This window comes from Marmota monax, unplaced genomic scaffold (assembly GCF_021218885.2).
Source record: "Marmota monax isolate L192 unplaced genomic scaffold, Marmota_monax_Labrador192_F-V1.1 WCK01_AAM20220418_F8-fsc00016, whole genome shotgun sequence".
Lineage (NCBI taxonomy): Eukaryota > Metazoa > Chordata > Mammalia > Rodentia > Sciuridae > Marmota > Marmota monax.
In genome coordinates, this window is record NW_026695209.1 from 23,624,310 (window position 1) to 23,647,003 (window position 22,694).

Here is a 22,694-nt window from a genome sequence, read left to right on the forward strand (position 1 = left end):
TGTAAAATTCCTTCCAAAACATTTTAGCTTTCCCTTCTGAGTCCTTCCTTTAACCCGAATTCTTTTTAAATCTTAGCTATTCAGTTTATAATTCACTTATCATCTGTGAATTTGCAGTTTGATATACCCCAACAAATTGAAACCAGAAATTAAAAATGCAAAGCCACAATCCAAAGCTGTTGCTTGTAGAACTTCCTTTTTTAACATGAGGGACATATTTGTAGTAGCATGTGCATAAGCAGATTTTCTTTAAACCTAGTGAGACCAAAGCTTCAGGGGCCCTTGCCTTCACTGGACCTTCCCAGACAGGCCTTGGGAACAGATCTTAGAGATCATGTGGAAATTTACATATCTTTTTTGTACTGGGGATTGAACCCAGGGATGCTTAATCACTGAGCCAACATCCCTAGCTCTTTTTTATAGTTTTGTTTTGAGTCAGAGTCTCACTAATTTGCTTAGGGTCTGGCTAAATTTCTGAGACTGGCTTTGAACTTGCAATCCTCCTGCCTCAGAATCCTGAAGTGCTGGAATTCTAGGTGTGTGCCACTGTGCCTGGTGAATTTTTAACAAGCTTTTTAAATCCCTGTGGTTTATGAATACTGTTTAACTCAGTCGTCTCCTTTATCATGTATTCCTCTTGTGACACAATAGGCTTAAACCTAAGGGGAAAGCTGATTTTGGATTTATGCGTATACTCATGATGCTCTCGGAGGCACCCTTGTGTAATAAAGTAATCACTCTTCAGTGTTTGAATGGCTGCTAAGGATTCTTTAACACTTTAACACCTTCCTGCTGCTACAAGTGGGCCTGAGACTATATCACTCTATGAACATGTTCTATGAATATTCTATTAACAAACAAAAGAGGGCAGCAAAAAAGAAATGAGTTTGAAAGGTGCAGAAGATTAAACTAGATTTTGGAGAAGTACTATGCTCTGTCATCCATGTGTCTTTAACAGCAAATTAATACAATCAAAAAAATTTATTATTTTTCTGAAAATTTGGTATTAGCTTTTTAAAATGTATCAGTTGTGGTTTCTAAGTATTCGCTTTCATACAAAACTCAGGACTCACTCACCTTGCTCTCAAATTTCTCAGTTCCAACCCCCACCAATCCTGGATCTGCCCCCTGGGTGATGAAATTTCCATAAGTAAGTTCTGTAGGTTTTTGAGGGATAGAAGGCCTCACTGGAGTGTGCTTGGTTCACTCCAGAAGCCAAAACTTACCAGGACTGAGACTGAAAAGACCTATTCAAACAAAAGTAAAAGCAGGTAAAAAAAGTTAAAAGAAGTGCAATTATAAATAAATCAATAACAGAGAAACTGAATTCTGTTGACAAGTCAAAGAGGATAGGTTATGAAGTGAGGAAATCTGGAAAAGTTCAGAGGACTCAGGCCTACAGTACAGCAGAAAGAAAGGAGCTGTCATACCATCTAAGAATTTTTCCGTTACAAAGCTGGCTTTTCTAAGTCTTGTTTTGATAAATGTGCAATGACTAATAGGAGGTGGTCTAACATAATTCAAGTAGTCAGTACAGATTCTATACCTACCATCTAAATTGTCAAGGGAAAATTATTAACTATACATAACTCTAAACCATGACCCCCTAGGGATTGAAATCACTACCTGTCTTTACTTGCATTAGTATTGCTAGCATATACAGTTGACCCTGTAGAAAGTTTAAACATGGAGGAAAGAAAAGGTTACGCACACACATACACACACATATTCCAGAGATATAGAGATTACTTCTGCTCTATTATCATGGGATTTGGAGGAAGAAGAAAGCCTGATTATTTCCCTCCAATAACTTGTAGCAATCTGATTTCTGATGCGGAAGTCGAAATACATATTCAAAGTACTTATCATGTTCTTAGTTTTTTATTTAGATCACCAGCAATGCAATTCAGGAATATAGCAAGTTGTTGTATAAGTAGTTTTAAAGCCAGTCTTCCAAGTACCCAGAGTAGAATGTTTATGCTTTTGCTCTGCATAATTTAATATGTGAATGTGAGCAAATGGAAGACACTCAAAATTAACTGTTAAGAAGATAGAGACATGAGCACAGAAATTATGCAGACTGAGAATTCAATGTTGACTCTACTTTAGAAAAGTTATTTAAATCTCTGCAACTCAGTTTTCTACTTCATAATACGAAGGAAGGAAAACTCACCTTGGAAAGGTTTGTTGAGGGTTCAGGAACTTGACTTGTAAATTTCCAGGCTATGGATACCTAATAAATTGAGGTCAATATCAACCAATTAACAAATGGATTTGTGAAATTCTAAGCTCCTAGGATGTCTAGTATTCAACAACCATTTATATATTATCCCATTAATATATCCCATTAATATATTGATCCTGAGATATATGTCTTTCTATGTGTTTTAATTATTTTCCCATGTTAAACTACTGGTAAGTAGAGGGTAAAATTTAAACAATTTTTCCTTCAACCTCAGCTTTGCAACAGAGAAACTGGAAGTTGAAATAATAAATTTTTAAATGATTTACTCTATCACTTCCAGTCTTGCCCCAACTCATATTTAGGATGTGATAAATGAAGATGCTTGAAAATATTCCCTTTATTATAAAAAATAAAATTAGGATTAAAATAAAGTTTGATTTTTTTAGAAGATTAAACAAAAGCTCATCACTTAAACAAATCAGTAATTGACATTTTAGATGAAAAATAAGATGTAAATCAAAGAGACTGTAACTCTTTTGACCCATTATTCACTATTTTAATGAGATTTGAAGTTAACCTCAGTAGAAAAAGAGCCACAGTCCTTCAGACTAGAAGAATATGTTGAAGGAATTGATTCTGCATCCCCAAATTGAAAATAGTATTCTACAATTCCAAAGCTTGTCGTAGGTGTATTTGGTTCATGAAAGTCACATTATTCTTTCTTACTCTCTCAAACTATCCTATTCTTTCTTTCCATTTTTAATAGTTCCTGTTATTTATTTTAGTTTGATGAAATTATTAAAATATGCTCACAGAAAACAAATTTAGATGCAACAATAACAAAAACCATTGGGATGGTGTGACGCTCTTGAGATTCTTAGACTGAACTAGGGTTTAAACTCTGGGGCTCAATCACTTGCAGTTAGGTGCCTTTAGGGAGTCCTTAACTAGTGACTTTCTCAATTACTGAAAAACAAGATTAAAACAGAAGTACTAGCTTTTGCTTTGTGATAACCAGGTTACATGCTCTGATTAGTCCCTCCAACAACTTTATATGAAGTATTACCTTTAATGCCTTCATTTCACAAATGACCACTCTAAGATTTAAAGAAATTAAGAAAATTGTCCAAGAATGTATATGTTCTAAGTAGCACTGTTAAAACTATCATATTGCTAAAAATTTTTCAAATAATGCTCTCTACATACTGCTACTCATGAGATTTAAGATAAATTCATGTAACACTCATGATAAATATTGGTTCCCATTTCTTGGAATCTGCACAGTACTTTCAGTCTTTCAAAAGCAGTTAAGATTTCCTATTTTATTTTATTTGGTTTGCATTGACAGATAAAGAAATTGAGGTACCATGGGACTAAATGATATCAATAAATTACCATGGTGTCTGTTCCTAGGATGTGGGCTTTTTTTCTTCACATTTGTCACCTTTTCTTCTCTAAACCTTCATTCAGCCTGTTTAAATCCTGTAAGAAGACACTTTCAATTTTAACATCTTTTGAATGCTCCCTTACTTTCATTGCTCTGAGGAGAAAGGCTTTTATTTATTTTCACAAGTTAATCTGTGCCTTAATGTTACAGAATCTGATAACACACTGAAAATGATTATTCCATAATCTCTAGTATCATCCATCGCTGGAAGGCCACTCACAACAGGACTTTCCTGCCCCTTGCAATGACAAGCGTTAATGGAATCTGGCCTTCTAACCGTCTGGTCTGTGTATGAGGCTGGTGTCAAAAGCAAGTCCAAGCAAGTTCCCTTGATGCACAGCCTTTACAACATCTTATAACTCATAAATGTTCCTTCAAGCCACCACCCACCTTTCCCAGTGGGAATCTAGTGAAACCATTCTCTTGGAAATAGCATAGTTGTATTGGGTGGGAGGAAAATCCCTGCCTTTGGAGGAGATTGTGGAGGAGTGAGTGGGTGGAGATGAGGGGGGCGGCTGTGGGGGGGGGGGATTTGAACAGCAAAGATGGAAAAAATAACCACCACTGCCACCAAAATATTCTGCTCAGGGATGAGGGAGTACACCCTACAGCTGTTAGCACTGTGCAACATATTTTGCATATTTGCATATACCAAGTATTTCCAAACAGCCTTGTGTTTGTTTAAACTCCCCCCGAGGAAATGTCTGGTAAAGATGTTATTGTAGAAAGCTATTTTTCTTTGTGAAGTTTGCAAAATTGTTTTCAAATTGCTTAGATATATACATATATCTGAAGCTGAGAACAGCCATTGTCATTAGCTACATTATAGAGAAATGTGGACTAGTCCATCTACTCATCAACTCTTAAAACAAAGCACCCATGTTGTACAAGGAAAGAAGGTACCTTGTTAGTTGAAGCTAATTTAAAAAAAAAAAAAGTGGAATTGTGGTTCAATTCAAAATGAAACACAGAATATTACCCAGTGATCCTTGATTCCTCCTGAAGCTGCCAAAAATGGGATTTTCTTAGTTGCTCTTAACTCTCCTCTTTGAGTTACAAGTATTTTTCCCTAGCTTTAATGAAGTATATTTAGCAAATAAACTGTATATTCAAGGTATACATGATAATTTAATATATATATTCATTGTACAATGATTACCACAAATTAAGTAATACTTCCACCATTAGAGATATTTCATTTGGTAAGAAAAATTATAATACTGAGTAGATTTCTCATGTAGCTGTTTACTTTTGGAAACATAAACCACTACAAAACCACACATAGCTCATTTGAAAAAGACTAGTGAACTTTCAACACAAGGAATGGGGTAGTTTAAAACTATATTTTCCTTTTAGCAAGATCCACAAGAAAAAGGATAGAGTATCACGCTTAAAGGGAAACAGATTTTGTATTTTTTGGCAAGATCCTAAATCCTCTGTTGCTATATTTGGCTCTCCACAAATAGTCTCTGTACAAGTGCAAAGCAAAGATCAATGCTGGTGTTCTTCATTCAGCTATAGCCGAACTTGGTATGGAAAGTAAAATAATTGTGTTTGAATGTTGTTTCTAACAAAAATTTGCTTCTCGTCTATTGATTAGTAACATTGCATAGTGTGGATACTTAATTTGCACATTACATGTTCACTTTGCTGTCACAGTTTTTCCACTGTTTAACTGATAACAGATGGAATGATTCAATCTGAACAGAAGTGTTAAAGCTTTACCACGTCAATGTGTTCATCTGTTGCTATTGAGTCAAATGTGTATGGGCAGGTCAAATGAGATGCTTGGAGACTTAGGACATCACAGGATGGGCATATGTTCCCAAAAAAGGAAGCAAAACAATTGAGTTATAGTTGGTTGTCCCCAGAGAAAACACACTTCAGCTAGGAGGAATCTGCAGTAGATGACCAGCTTTTCAACCCCAAGTGCCTGTCTTACATAAATACCACATAACCCCTTGGATTCCAAATCACCATAATAACTACTTGAAACTTTTGAAAATGCAAAGGGCGTTTCCTTTATATACAGTTGTTCAAGTGAATGAAGATGAACATGAATGCCCCTGCAAACATTGTGCCTTGCTAGTTGCAGTGAAACATTAAATCCTCCTGTTTATAGAGCTGATAAAAAAAAAACAAAATTCTTTCAGTTCAGTAACTGTAATAGTGACCCCAATGATATTGACATCCCAATCTTCAGAACTTGTGAATATGTTGTCTTACAAGGAAAAGGGGCTGGGAGATGGGATGATTGCTCTGAATAGTACAGGGGAAGCCAACATAGTCTCACAGATCCTTAAATACCTAAGCAGGAGGCAGAAGGGAGGGTAGGAGTGAGGCTTTGAAGCAGGAGAAGAGGGCCTTGTGCTAAGGATTCTAGCATCTGGAAACTCTCCAGGAGAATCAAGACGGAAAACTGCCTGCTCTCTGTAGCCCACCAAGACAACACTTTGGCCAATGTTCGACTCACCAAATTGTAAAATAATAAACTTGTTTTAAGACAACTTAAATATTTTTAGTAAATTTATAAAAAAGCTATAAGAACCTTATATGCTAGTCAAGCCTTATATGACAGTTAAGATGGCCATGTAAATTATTTCACTGGGATACTGGAGGGTATACTTATTTAAATATTGATTTCCAGACTTTTTCATTTTCACTTTAAAGATTCACTTAATACTAAAATAGAGGAGCCCCATCTAGGGCCCACATCCACACCTTCTTTCATTCAAAATACAAGGTCTTAGAATTCTTCTGTGGCACTTGTTCAATGTCAATGAATCATAGAAAAGTTTTTGTCAGTTTGTCTTTTCATACTACTTATAGCATGTCTGTGTCAATAACTGAAAAACAAACAAATATCCCTCCAAGGATCAAATGAATACCTCAGAAGCACTGTTTAAAAACAAATCTTGATTCCTGCTGTTAAATAATTTGCATAAACCATCCCACTTTCCCTTTCATTATAAACATTTGTTTTCTTTTTTTTTTTTTTTTTTTTAAAGTACAGAGAAGATTTACTCTTACAAATACATTAAAAGTACACCAATATTTGAGTTTTCTACTTAAATACAAGTAATTCTACATGGACAGTACTAATAACCTACAAATAAATTCTCTCTCTTTTTTTTTTATTTTTATTTTTTTTTTTAATTTTTTTTTATTGGTTGTTCAAAACATTATAAAGCTCTTGACATATCATATTTCATACATTAGATTCAAGTTGGTTATGAACTCCCAATTTTACCCCAAATACAGATTGCAGAATCACATCGGTTACACATCCACATTTTTACATAATGCCCTATTAGTAACTGTTGTATTCTGCTACCTTTCCTATCCTCTACCATCCCCCCTCCCTCCCCTCCCATCTTCTCTCTCTACCCCATCCACTGTAATTCATATCTCTCCTTGTTTATTTTCCCATTCCCCTCACAACCTCTTATATGTAATTTTGTATAACAATGAGGGTCTCCCTCCATTACCATGCAATTTCCCTTTTCTCTCCCTTTCCATCCCACCTCATGTATCTGTTTAATGTTAATCTTTTCTTCCTGCTCTTCCTCCCTGCTCTGTTCTTAGTTGCTCTCATTATATCAAAGAAGACATTTGGTATTTGTTTTTTAGGGATTGGCTAGCTTCACTAAGCATAATCTGCTCTAGTGCCATCCATTTCCCTGCAAATTCTATGATTTTGTCATTTTTTAGTGCTGTATAATACTCCATGGTGTATAAATGCCACATTTTTTTATCCATTCATCTATTGAAGGGCATCTGGGTTGGTTCCACAGTCTAGCAATTGTGAATTGTGCTGCTATGAACATCGATGTAGCAGTATCCCTGTAGTACGCTCTTTTAAGGTCTTCAGGGAAAAGTCCAAGAAGGGCAATAGCTGGGTCAAATGGTGGTTCCATTCCCAGCTTTCCCAGGAATCTCCATACTGCTTTCCAGATTGGCCGCACCAGTTTGCAGTCCCACCAGCAATGTACAAGAGTACCCTTTTCCCCACATCCTCTCCAGCACTTGTTGTTGTTTGACTTCATAATGGCTGCCAATCTTACTGGAGTGAGATGGTATCTTAGGGTGGTTTTGATTTGCATTTCTCTGACTGCTAGAGATGGTGAGCATTTTTTTCATGTACTTGTTGATTGATTGTATGTCCTCCTCTGAGAAGTGTCTGTTCAGGTCTTTGGCCCATTTGTTGATTGGGTTATTTGTTTTCTTATTGTTTAATTTTTTGAGTTCTTTGTATACTCTGGATATTAGGGCTCTATCTGAAGTGTGAGGAGTAAAGATTTGTTCCCATGATGTAGGCTCCCTATTTACCTCTTTTATTGTTTCTCTTGCTGAGAGAAAACTTTTCAGTTTAAGTAAGTCCCATTTGTTGATTTTTGTTATCAACTTTTGTGCTATGGGTGTCCTATTAAGGAATTTGGAGCCCGACCCTACAATTCATGGATAGGCAGAACTAACATCATCAAAATGGCGATATTACCAAAAGTTCTCTATAGGTTTAATGCAATGCCAATCAAAATCCCAACAGCATTTCTTGTAGAAATGGATAAAGCAATCATGAAATTCATATGGAAAAATAAAAGACCCAGAATAGCAAAAGCAATTCTAAGCAGGAAGTGCGAATCAGGCGGTATAGCGATACCAGACTTAAAACTATATTACAGAGCAATAGGAACAAAAACAGCATGGTACTGGTACCAAAACAGGAGGGTGGACCAATGGTACAGAATAGAGGACACAGAGACTAATCCACAAAGCTACAACTATCTTATATTTGATAAAGGAGCTAAAAGCATGCAATGGAGGGAGGATAGCATCTTCAACAAATGGTGCTGGGAAAACTGGAAATCCATATGCAACAAAATGAAACTGAATCCCCTCCTCTCGCCATGCACAAAAGTTAACTCAAAGTGGATCAAGGAGCTAGATATCAAATCAGAGACTCTGCGTCTGATAGAAGAAAAAGTTGGCTCCGATCTAAACATTTGTTTTCTACACCACTCTACACTGCAACATATAAGTGTCTTGGCTCTAAATATTAACCTCATAATTTGAAAGCCTATGATGCAATTTTGAAAGATATTTATAAGTTGTTTAAAAATGAAGGAAACAAAAAAAGAATTTAGCCAATTCTTAAGAAATTCAGATCAAATCAACATTAAAACTACATTAAAATATAAACGTTAAATTTACATTAAATTATTTATTGAACAAATTGAAGATAATGACATCTGTTTTCATTACAAAAATTTCCATCATTTTATATCTTTGACACATAGGTATGAGTCCTGCATTTAAGGAGCAAATAGAAATGAAAAAGTCTCTTCCCCAACCTCCCACAAAGAAACAAAACATATGATTTCATAATTATTTTATAAAGCCAAGAGTTTTATGAATTATATATTTTTGTTAATTAAGAATGACAGCATAACTAATATTAGTTAATTTTTCTCTCTGAAATCAGGTATAATTAAGGTAGGATAATTTCTGACAAAACTAACAAATCTGGATTTGAATGTATTTCAATGCCATAAGATAATATTTTTGTTATGAGTTTTCAGATTACCTAATCAAGTGAATAAAATAAAGTGTAGCATACTGTGTATTTTTTTCCTCTATGAAAAATTTGACTTTACCTATGTTTATGCAATACCAAATTTACTCCATATTTCCCCTTTAAATATATGCACTTTAAAATTATACAAATAATTCACATGAAAACATTTCCCTATATTGTATATCCTGAAAAAAAACTGAATGGAATATTTTAAAATCAGATAGAATATTTAAGATTGTACATATCCTAAGAAATTAAATCAAGTGTGTAAATAACCATTAACTTTTGCTGTAGCCGCAGCATAGAAAATGTACAACTCTATTAGTATAAAGAGATCAATAGAAACCTTCACATCTTATGCATATACCGAACAACTAACTAAAGAGTCTTGTATTCTAAAAAAATTATTCTTAGACCTAAATTTAGTAGTCCAGAAATTGTTAAAAAGGAAGATAATTGATGATGACCTGCCTTTTTCAAGAAGGTGTCCTTAGACAAAGGAATTGGTGAATGATACTTAAATGTATTAGAATTTCATGGAATTTTAAGAGATTTACATAAATTTATTAAATCAAATTAATCTTGAGATTTCAAGTGAATATTAGTTTGATTATTTGAAATCATAAAAATAGTTTTCAAGCAAACAAAAAAGCACAATGGAAATAAGAAAATTAGGACATTTAGCAATAATGGCTACTCTAAAGGTTTAAAATCCCCAGAAACCACTAAAAGAAAACTCTTAATGCAAACTTCTAAAAAAAAATCTGTTCTTTGACTGCTCTCTATGACCACATAACCAAGACATTAACCTTTTGAAGCTGTTGAGATTGAGGTTTCCTTGCAGATGCCACTTATATCCCCATCACCAAAGTCACCCAACTCTTTTATAGCTTATATATTCATTTTCAACATAAATTTTGGATCAAAACATGATCCTAATTTTTCTAAAAACATTTTAGCCACATTTTTAATGCCTTGATAATGGATTGAAAGAGTTCTCAAGCCTTTCAATGTTTCTAGAGAGTAAACTATAATTTCTCTCTCAAACAAGTCTTATATTTTCTGAAAGATATATATATATATATATATATATCTTTTATCCTGCTGGGAGGAAAAAAAAATCTGAGTCTTTATGGTCCTGTCCATTAAAATTGGCAGGCTGATTTCATTTTGGTCCCATAGTTTCTACTGTCCTGTCAGCTGTGAAGGAGATTCATCACAGGGATTCTAACTGCCATCAATACCCTTTGTAACTGCAATGGTTCGAGTGAACTCTTTCCATCTTCAATAACTGACACAGTGTCAACATCTGCTTCCAATAAAGTTGTTTCTTTTTTTCTCAAGTAGAATAAATTTGCTGACTGAGATTGTAAAGGGTTGTTTTCCCCCTCCTTTTCATGAGTTCATGGGGGGATATATTTTCCACCATATTTTGCAACTTTTCCTCCAAGGCAAATTAAAAAAAAAAAAAAAAAAGAAAAACTTGGATAACTTCAGATGACACGTTCTTATTCCAGGTGCCAAATAAACTCAAAACATAACTGAAAAACATAAACTTTCATGATTTAATGTCACTGTCCTCTTAATTTTGGAGATAGCAATATATAGGGACCCTAGATGAATAACATTTTGAAATATGTGAGAAAACTCCAAGTTGGGCCTTCAGAAAAGCAGTCATGTATCTATTTTGTTGCCACAGAAATGCATATGGAAAGTAAAGATAAGGGACATTTGGCAGGTCAATTTAATGACTTAATTACTCAACTCATGGACATTTTTTGGAAGCTGTCATTTGTTGAGCACATAATGTGAGCCAGCTTTTATTTTTATATATGTATGATTTACCACTTCTGCAGCCTGTTAGGAATCAGTATCCCATTTTACTTAAGAGGTAAATAAGTGAAGTCCCAAATCACACATTACATTGTGGCTAAGCCAGAATTCAAAGAATGGCCTAATATCCAAACTTTCTTCCATTAACTTATTCTGTTCCCTACTCATCTCCCACTCAAAACTCAAACATGTGTACTTTCCTTTTCCACCACTTAATGCCACTGCTCCCAGTGGCTTAATTCAGCAAATACTATTTAACAAAAGGACACTGAGGAATAGAATGTAGCTTCTTAAAATACAGTTGAGATTACAACTTTAAATTACAAATACAATGTCAAGCCAGACAGAAACTCAAAGACTAGATTCTGTCACATATTCTGCAAATCTCAGGATAAAAATGGGCAAACATTATTGGCATAATAAATAATGACCACCTTAAGGGTATCATTTATAACAGTGTCTATAGTTCTTTTCAAATGTTATAAAGTCAAAGAAATCAATTCCTTAATTATTTGCAATTCACTAATTCTCATTTTGTACATTTTTTGAACAATCTTGGCCATTTTTGCTTAGCATAATATAAATAAACTTATGATCAAAGAGTAAGAGAAAAATTAAAGCAGACAGTTAAGAGAGGGTGGCTGATCTAAGAAAACATACTGGTTTTTAAAAAGTTTGCACAGTCTCTTTTCAAATTAACAATGAAGCATCACATCTCTTGTTAGGATCCTAACTTGCCAACATTATGTTGTTTCTTAGCTCCTGGCAATTTAGTGATGGAAGCACAGATTAGATTGAGAATAAATGAGAAGATTTTCCAGTATTTACTTCTTAGGAGTTTTAGATAGTTTCAGTGGAGCATCCTTTGTAAAAGATTCAAGGGTCTAAGTCAAGTTAGGGAGACCACTGATAGCCTTCAGTAAAGTAATTTAGAAACCTATAAGTTCAACTGTAGCATTTTGATGGGAGAAAAACAGACCTAGAAAATGATAGCATGTTAAATGTAAAGGAAATTCAGATTATTGTGCTAAATTACAAACTATCCTGTTTTATAACTTCTGGTAGTAATGGTGACATGGCAGGACTAAGGGATGCCAAACAATTAAGAGAATTTGTAAGTAGGCTCTGCCTCTTTCTACTCAAATTTGGTGGCAGTGTGCTAACAATACCTGATCCTGTTCTCAATGAGATAGCTTATTGATGGAAATTTTCTGATGTAAAAAAGAATTGGGGTTCTTCATTTTCTCAGGTCGCCACAGCCAAGAAATGTTTTGTCCATAGTTAACAGAGGGACATAGAACAAAGTCTAAAATCAGGATGAAGCCAGTTGTTACTCTTTCAATTCAATTCAATGGAGACAAAGGAAAGAAGCAAAGAGTTAATGCTTTTTTCCCCTCTTCTTAATTGAGAAAATCCAATTGAATGATCTGAATGAGTTCAAGTATGACACTGTTCTAAGAGAAATTGCAAAGGAAGTTAATAGATTCCAAGGGAAGAGGAGGTAAATAAATAATCCCCAGTGAGTCATCCCATGGGAACTACTGAATGCTTTGTTTTCGAAAACTCAGAGAACTCAAGACAAAATAAATTGTATAGATTCATCAAACTGTGTGCTCCACATATTTGGCAGATTACAAAAAAAAAAAATTGCATCAAATCAAATTATAGGTCAAAATGTACATAGTTTAATCAAGCCACTTCCCTGGAAAGTGAAGTTTATATTATAAGTGAGTGGAAGTTTCTTCAAGTTTGGACTTCACATTGGTAAAACTGTGTATATTGTTGAGAAGAAGCAAAATACGGAGTGATGAGAATACAAAAGAGTATACAGGTTTACAAGTCAAAGAATGCATCAGGAAAGAAGACTAATGCACAAAACATAGCCAAGATAATATTTGAAAATTACATATGAGAACTCTGTCTACCTAAGCATGTTGTCTTGTCAATGTTTATTCACACATATTATAAATGCAACTAAAGATGCTAGTATCACTTCACTGAAAATGTGATTTCTTGTTGGTAGAGAGAGATAGGAGAAACTTGAGAAACTTTTTATCAAATGAAAACACCTATATTACATTGACTTTTTATATGAAGCCCTGAAAGCAGTTGAAAAGAGGAGAGAATTTTGTCTTTAAATTCCTTACATTATCAATAACTTCCAACTTCTTAATCCTAATCTTTCTCTAATAGTGTCATAATGATAATCTTTACTTTAAAATTTTAGTTAGATCCTGAGGGCCACATCAAATTGAATCCTCAAATTTAAAAATTTTAGCCCAATTTCAGTAACTGTGGTATCAACATAATAATCCCAATATAAATTTTATTTTGTCCTAAATTTTTAAAAGGATTGAAACAAAACTAAATTTGAACAATAACAAAAAATGGCTTGCACAATGCTATTGAAAATATTGCATATAGATTTTTTTCCAATTTGCAATGATGAGTGGCATGATCAGAAATAGACAGGGCTTTGTGATATATCTAGTATCTTTCTAGATATTATTACTTCAAACTCCAGGAAAAAAAAATCACTTAAAAATAACTTTTGAAATTGCCACTAATGAGTAATAAGAAACACAGAAAATAAGTCACTGGCACATACAGATCTCATGGTTAAATGTATTTTATCCCAGTATAAGTAGTTGTATTAAAATTCTGGTTTGATTTATCAAAGTTGGATGGACTAAAAAGAGGAGTGTACTATAGGTAAACTTTCCATCTAACTGAAAGTTTGTGCAAACTTTCTTCTTAGTCAACTTCTAAGGACTCTTTGGGAGAAATCAAAGTAATGAAATACTCTTTCTTTAGTGTGCTCCACCCCCTGACCAAAAAAAAAAAAATCTCCCTTTCCAAGTTATATATATCACTCAAAACTAAGTGAGCTAGCATGGAATTAAATCTTCACTGAGGTTTAATGTAAAAACAATACTGCATTGGTTTGGCTGTGGTATAGCTACTTTTGTTGAAAGGAAAAATACTGAACACTTGAGGTAACCTAGAAAGCACAGACAGGAACATATCACACATTTGAAAGATAAGCATTTAAACATTTTTGCCAGTGCTTCTCTGAGATCAAGTTCTTTAAACAGAACTCAACAATTGTTACAATATTAAAAAAAATACATCCCCCCAAAATAGCCCATCAATGCTAAACCAAACTTTCTGTATTTCTACAAAAATAGATGCACACAGAACTACAAAATTGTATTCCTGAAAGAATGAACATTTTCATTTGTGGTTCATCTTTTCCTGACAAGGTGGCCAGTTGGAAAAAAAAAATGACACAAAAACTATCCCAAGTACTGGTAAAAGCAAGAAAGTAAGGAAGAGTTGCACAGTTGACAAAGGCTCAGATGAGGGAAAAATTAAAACTGCTTTTCTTCAATGACTAGGACCCACTCTGCTTTCTCCAGAAAAGGTTCAAAACCAAAGTAAACTGCCTGCCACTTCCGCTTCTCCTTCCACGTTTCTTGTGTCCCATTGCGGAATGGAAAATCCCAATGGCTTCTTTCTCCAATGGGCCTTTGGATTCAGGCTGCAGCCTGACTTGCTAACACTGGATGCTTCAGTACCAGGGTGATTCCTTGCTTTTATCTTGATGCTGCAGACCTAGAAAAGAAGAATGTGGATATGAATACTCACTGTACTCAAAAATGTGCACAACCTGCAATGCACTGGATATAAAAGCCAAAAAGAATACAGGCAGCTGTGAGAAATGACCTCAGGACAACCTAGTCTCTAAGAAAATCCTGGGCTTCTATTCACAATTTTCAAAAGGCATACCAACACAATATGTGACAAAAATTCTATATAAGTGTCATTTTGTCATATAAGTGTCATATTATTGTATAGTAATATATATTATATATTATAAAATATATAGACAGATACATTAGCTATGGTTTTTTAATTCTCCTGGTGTTGAGTAAATAATATATCCAAAAACATAAACAATAATTTTATTTGTAATTTCAAAAGGAACTGATATTTTGAAGAAAAAAATGATAGCCAAACTTTGGGGTATATTTAGCAATATTTTAATAGTTTAGTCACTATCAAAAAATGATACTTCAGGAATAAAATGATAAACAAATTATATTGTTTTGAAATATATTCCACAATGAATTTAGTATAAATTATAGCTAAAAGCCAGATTTATATGAATTTATACTAAAAGCAATGGCACAGATTTTGTAATCCTAGCAACTTGGGAGCTGAGGTAGGAGGATCTCAAGTTCAAAGTCAGCCTCAGCAACTTAATAAGGCTCTTAGTAACTCAGCCAGATCCTCTCTCTAAATAAAAAGTACCCAAAAAAAGGACTGGGGATGTAGCTCTGTGTTTAAGTACCCTCGATTCAATTCCTAGTCTCAAAATAAATAAATTATGGCTAAAATGGAGTTTAGAATTGTCAGTGAAAAACAAACAAACAAAAAAACAGTATCCAAAGGAAGATATGAGAACATAGATTCATTTCAACTTATAGCTCAAATTGGAAAGTTTATCAAAGAATAAAACCAGAAAATATGACTCTGATGTAAGTTTAATGCAGCTGACTGATATCTGATAGGAGCAATTAGCATAGCATCCCTAGCTTATATCCACTTGAAGTCATTTAGATTTTGTTTTACATTTTTCTTTCCAGCTTTATTGAACTATAATTGACAAGTACAGATGTATATATTTAAGGCATGCATGTAGCACAAGGCTTTGATGTACATATATACTGTGAAATACCTACCACAGTCAAATTAGTTAACATATCCATCACCTTTTCAATTCCCCTTATTTTTGTATCTAAAGCATGTTGTTTGGAAGAGTGAAGACCCCCAAAATACTCTTAAATCCTTTAGAATCAAATATCAAAATCTAAATGGAAGCCTTAGAAACAAGTGGGGAGGAATGGGATTTGACTGCAGATATGTGGGTGTGAGGGTCTCAGGATACTCTCCTGACTCTTAACACAAAACTGTTATAAATCTGGGTGGACATCAAAAATTAAAGAGTTAAATGACCCAGTATGGTTTTAGGGGTTTATTGTTACTAAAATATTTCTTCTTTAATTTTTTATATTTGTTTTAATTAGTTATACATGACAGTATGAACTTTGATATATCATACATAGATGGGATATAATTTCTCATTTTTCTGAGTGTACATGTTGCAGAATCATATTGGTCATATAGTCACATATATACACACAGTAATAATGTCTATTTCATTTTACTATCTTTTCCTAGCCCTACATCTTCTCCCCTTCCCTCTCATCACTTCCCTCTATCTAATCTAAGGTAAGGCTATTCTCCCCTAGTGCCTCCACCTTATTGTGAATTAGCATCCGCATATTAGAGAAAACATCCGGCCTTTAGTTTTGTGGGATTGGCGTATTTTGCTTAGCATGATATTCTCCAACTTACTCTGGTTTCTCTTCAGATCACATAAATCTTGCACCTTTTACTAAAATATTCCTTGTATCTCAATTTATAGAAGAATTTTATCAAATAAGTCAAAACCAGACACAATTAGTCCTTGAATGCAAGCCTTCAGATGTCAGACAAAATGGAACAGCAAAGATGAGATCAAGAGACAACACAGAGAATTTCAAATCTCTCTACATTCTATTTCGAATTAGTGCACTGGGAAAAGAAAAGGCAACACATCCCAAATGCAAAAAAGAAAAAAGATACCGTCCTTATTTTTTTCCCTTAGGCATACTGGCATTATGTTTAGAAGCATAATCAATACTTTTCCAATTTCAAAAGGAGAGAGAGGGGGATGAAAGAAGAAGGGAGAAGAAGAAATAAAAGGATCTGGGTTGTATCAAGTCACTCAAAGTTTGCTTTACTCATTTTCAAATGATTCTGTGGTTAGAATAATTTGCAACCTGACATAGTCTCTGTTGGGTGACTCTTATAATCTAAACCACCTTTACTGACAATCTGCTGACTACATAAATATTTTTTTCATTATTAAAACGTCTCATCTTCTGTATGACTCAGTGTTTCCACACTTGAAGACTGCATCTATCTATAGGATGTCAGCACTGCAAGTCATGAATATTATTGTAATCATCAAGTGGTTTGACTATCTTTTTTCTTTTTAAATAAAGGCTATCCCTGGTTTGCTTTGCAAAGACATATGACTCCTTCAAAATTGCATTAGTTTTTTTGCCATACACAAGTATTGGATTACTTAAGATAGCCCCGAATATTCCAACCAGAATAACAGAAGGCATCCTCTCATTATAAATTCATCTCTTTGGTTTTTGTTTCCACATCTCTGCAATACTGCACTGTAAACCTTTAATAATCAATTCATCTGTGGCCCCAAAGCTACTACATATCTAATAGATACTTGGAGTTCCGTTTCTTTTGTGGTGAGATATAAATAAAAACTTTGCTTTAATTACCAGGAATTCATATCTTAATTTCAAAACAGGCACGAGGAATGCACAAGAAAATGAGCAATCTCCAACAAAAGACCCTTCTAAGTTGCAATAGATAAGCAGGGTTTATAATTTTTCTAGTTAAAAGACAATCACAAAGGGTGGATCAAGATATTTAATGGTTAGCCAGTACATTTAGCGTTCCCGAGAAAGGAGGGGACAAAACTGTTAAACCATGATCTTTGTGTGGTCCATATATATTTGGGATTTCCCAAAATGTTCTTGCCACAACAGCAGCCACTCTTTCACCAGTTTTGCTCCTATTTAGGATTTTGCTGCCTTTTTACTTCTTAACTCAAGCCTCCATGGAAGGAGTTCACACCACTTCCTGAGACTACTAGCTACTTGAAATCAACTATGCTTACTTTCTTTTATGGTAATTCAGTTTTAATTTTATTGTTTCAGCCTGTGAGATATCTAGAAGAGAAAATAAACAACATAAAAATGATGTTAACGGACACTTTCTTAGGGCCTGAATATGCCTGGTGCTGAACTAATTGCTTTACATGAAATGACTCTTTCAATGTTCCCAACAATGCTGGGATAATATTCACTTTATCTATGAGAATTTTGAAACTAAGAGAAGTTATGCAACTATTAGGTGGGACGGGAGAATTTTAAAAGAGGTGTTTGATGTCAGTGTCAGCAGCCCTAATCACAACATATATGCTCACCTATATGTATATGTTGGCTGTGGGCTGTGGCATTGTCCTAATCCTCTCCACTCTCCAAATAAGAAACTTCTCCAGAATCAATTCAAGGAAAAGTCAGTCTGTATTTTTGTTGTTGCTGTTTTTTTTTATTATTTCTTTTGCACTGTTTAGAAACACCCTCATTTAATAGAATTGATATAGGAATTAACAAAATAGGTCTCAGTGATTTTGCAACAGCTAAACATGTGACTTTTTTTCCCAAGATGCAATAAACGATACACAGTAATGCATTATGCTTCAGATAAAGGTCTCTTCAGTGATATAATGGGATATGCCATATCAACAGGTGTGTTTTTCTTTAATGTGACCACTCTTCCCACTACCACCATCAGACTTCACCATTGTGAATTTTTTAAAACATAGAGTGGTCATTTATTTGACTCCTGAGGTATTTGTCAGAAATAAACTAGGGAACAAAGACATCAAATTGTTGGCTTCAGAGCCTGAATCTGAAGTTCAGTTTACAGAAAAGCCTGAGAGAAAATGAAAGCTCATAGATGCATGTCCTCACTTCAACTCTAATACCACCAGCACTACCACCTGACCAACAGAGAAGGAAAGGAAGAAAAAAGTAGACACAAGAAAAGATACTTGGGAAAATTAGGGACAAGAGAGAAATCTTGGTCAAAGAAGAGGTTCAAAATTTTATTTCCTTTCAAAATTTAGAAAATCTGAGTCAGTCTGTTCATGCTGCTAAAACAAATCACTATACATAAACTGTGTAGCTTATAAACAACAGAAATTTATTCATCATAACTCTGGAGTCTAGGAAATCTAAGATCTGAGGCACCTAGAGACACAATATCTGGTAGAGGACTCTCTGGACTCTTCAAAGAAGGTATTTTCTCAGTGTGTCCTCAACAATGTAGAAAGGGTTTGGAGTTTCTCAGAGGCCTCTTTATAAGGACACTGATCCCATTTCTGAGGGCTGTTTCCCAGAAGCCCACTCACCTCCCAAAGGTCTAATACCATAGCCATAAGGGACAGAATATTAACATGTGAATTTAGGAGGAGACACAAATATCCAGATTATAAAATTGATGACAAATAACAAGTCACCGTTATTGGGAACAGGAAAAATCATAAGCTCATTATGATTTTAGGAGGGTGCATCTTCACAGATTTGCAAAAGGCTATAGGAATAAGGATAGAGAATAGCAACAGTTTGTGTCTAAGTATGAAAAGCTTGGAAACTTCCTGCTCTTCAGTTTCCAACTCCTAGAGTTTTGTGAATACATCCTAAAGTTTTCACGTACCCCTAAGCAAGAAGGGTACAGAAACTGGCGCAGAGGGAATGATGGCGGGCTTGTCGATGGTTTCCATAAGTACCCTAAAGCATAAGAAAGGGCTCAGACCACATCAGAGGAACATTTTGAAGGGATCACAAACACAAGGAAACTGAACTCACCACCAAGTTTAATAGGGGGAGACACAGTACAGAGAGTGCACAGAGAATCAGACGAAGGACTTCAGGAGGTAGATCAAGAAACAGGATCAGAATAGAAATGAAATGACCACACCCAGAAGTAAACAGCAACCTATTAGTTGACAAACTTTTCAATCTAATAACTTCCTAGAAATACAGGGGCAACCACAGGGAAAGCGCAAAGAAATAATTTGAGAAGAGGTTTCAGCTGTAAATGGGAGTTGTTTTTGAACGGAGAGCAATGGAGATATCACCAGATTGGACCAATAATAATCAGAATAAATAAATCGAAATTATCTGCAATTAAATAGAAACAACCAATTAGGTAACTGAAAAAGTTGCACGTCTGCACAACTGGGTTGTGGGGACTATCTTGATTGTCAGCATCACATTTCACTAGAGAAACATGTTCTACTTCTAAGGAAGCATAATAACTTGACAACACACTTGACCACAGCTCTTTACGTTGAATGTGCTTCCAATTATTTTTATTGCTGGAGATAAAAGAAGTAACCATAAAATGGGAAACACACTGTTGATAAAAATAGAAGAGAAATAGGAACATAAACTCTGGGAGTGTGGGTAGAACATTCCATGACCTAAAAGTGAAAAAAGCATTTAAATGAACAAATATCAACTTTCAGGTTGTAGATATTACAAGTCTATATTTCACTTAGAAAAGAATGCTTGCCATTAGAATGATAAGATGGTAATTCTTTTCCTGTATTTTAGCAAAATGAATCCCCTATTTTACCCATGCTTTAGTAAAGGTAAGTCATACTTAGTGCAAACTTAAATAAATACAACACTGTGTTGGATACTGCATTAAGATAGCCAACCTTCACCAGCAACCTGATAGCTCATATTGACACAGTGACAAATGATCACAAAGACATGCAAGAAACAGTCATGCTATTTTCTATAACTTTATTAAATTATCTTTGTAAATGATCCTATAACTGCATTTGTGTCTCAGCCGGAGGACAATCAATTTAAGTTCAAACTAAGAATTTCTAATTAAGACCTATGTGAGCATAGCACCCTACTATCAACTTACAGGCAAAAAATATAGGGAAAAAAAAGTTGTCCACTTTGGAAACTATGATTTTATTGTAGGTGACTGTCAAAACAGATCAAGTTCACCCACCATGGAAATATTCTTTAAATGTTTTTAAAACATCTTTGTTTTTTGAATCTTAAAACATCATAAAATTCTAGTTTAAAAATTCAATATAAATAGTATTTATAAAAGAAAAACTCTACATAATATCCCCTTGTCATCAGACAACATGCTGAATATATTTTGGATCTATGTACACACGCCACCAGTTATATTGTGCTGCAGCTTATTTCACCAGCAATATTATCTTGGAAAACCATCACATTTCAGTATGCACAGCTCACCCTATCCTTCTGAAAGCGTCACAGTATTTACTCCACAGTATGTCATTTCTCAATTTTCCATAGCAATACATCATTTGAATACACCCATATACACATATACAAGTGTGTATTTATATACAGGTGTGTGTGTGTGTGTATATATATATATATATATATATATATATATATATATACACACACACACATTTATCACTTATGTGAATATTTTAGTAGTTATAAATTCTGTAGAATATATTTGTATCATTGCTGAATCCAAGCATACATACTTGTTTATTGGTTCTTCTTAGTTATACATAACATTAATATTCTTAGTTATACATAGCATTAGTATTCATTTTAACACAATTATAAAGGCATGGAATATAATTTGCTCTAATTCAGTCCCCAGTACTTCCTCTTCTTCTCTCCTCCTTCCCTTCTGTTCCCTTTCCTAAACTCTACTGATCTGTTATTAATTTATAGTTCTTTTTATTAGTGTCCTGTGAATGTATATGATGGAGAGATTCACTGTGGTATATTAATATATGTACATAGAAAAGTTAGGTCATATTCATTCCATTGTGGCTCTATTCCATCCTTCCTCCCTTCCCTTCAGTACCCTGATCTATTCCACTGATCTTTCTTCTGTATACCCCATCCACCATTTTGGATTAGGTTCTGCATATTAGAGAAAACATTCGACCTTTTAGTCTATATATTTGTAAATGATCCTACAACTGCATTTGTGTCTGAGCCTGAGGACAATCAGTTTAAGTACAAGCTCAATGTGTGTTTGTACCTATATTTCTACTTTTTTGCTACTACTTATGATTTATATAAAATATATAATTGTTTCCACTTGGATTTCATTCACAATTAGTGAAGATAAGACGTTATGTGTTTCTTCCCTGTACTTTATCTTTGGCCAATTTTGGGGGGCTTTTTAAAAAGCAATTTGTTCACTGGCTTCTAAGTGTTTTGTTTTGTGTTTTTTTTTTGTATATTAGGTATGTGAAAAAATTTTTCTCATGTATTACAAATATTTTTTGCCTTTTTAATAATGTATCTTCATATTTAATTTGTAAATGATGGACAATAATTCCTTTTAAGGTCATCAAAAATAAGATGTATTCCTCTTGGACCAGATCAAAGATAAAATTTATTTATTAGACATTTTAATGATAATGACTTTCTTATGATTATAACTCTTGCACACCAAAATATTAATAAAAGACTCCCAGTTGTGATTGCATAACTTTCTAGCAGAAAGACATTTTTCTATCTATAGAGAGATTTTCTCGAGGCACATTTAAAATCCACTAAATATCTCCACGTAGTAGTACTGTCAGAAACAATCAGGTGAAAACTGTCTGAACTTGTCAAAATGTCTTTAAACTCAAATTCAAAAGAGGAGTAGAAATGTAAACCCCAGCAAACTTGATGTTACCAGTAGACCATAATTTACAGTGTCATTGGAAGTGGGGCACCTGCATACCTGAGGCAAGCATTACAGGTGACAAGCTCTTCACTGCCCAGGTGTTTTCCACTAGCTCTTGTTTTCCTAGATCTAGACAGCAAGCCTCTGCCATCTGTCTCTCCTCTCAGAACCTTCTTTCCTTCAAACCATGAGCCTTTCTCAGCACAAAATCTCTAGCCTTCGCCTTTAAGTATCAGCTGCTTCCT

General features: G+C 34.3%; 1 protein-coding gene across 3 annotated transcripts in view; it reads right to left on the minus strand.

Annotated features, from left to right (window-relative positions):
* Positions 1-8,827: 8,827 nt before the first annotated feature.
* Vgll3 (vestigial like family member 3) overlaps positions 8,828-22,694 on the minus strand; it is a 47,948-nt gene continuing 34,081 nt past the window's right edge. For all 3 annotated transcript variants that reach the window (XM_046430567.2, XM_046430566.2, XM_046430565.2), the window contains exon 4: positions 8,828-14,655. In XM_046430567.2, the coding sequence (XP_046286523.1) occupies positions 14,612-14,655 (44 nt within the window). In that variant the 3' untranslated portion in view covers positions 8,828-14,611. The remainder of the gene's footprint in view (positions 14,656-22,694) is intronic.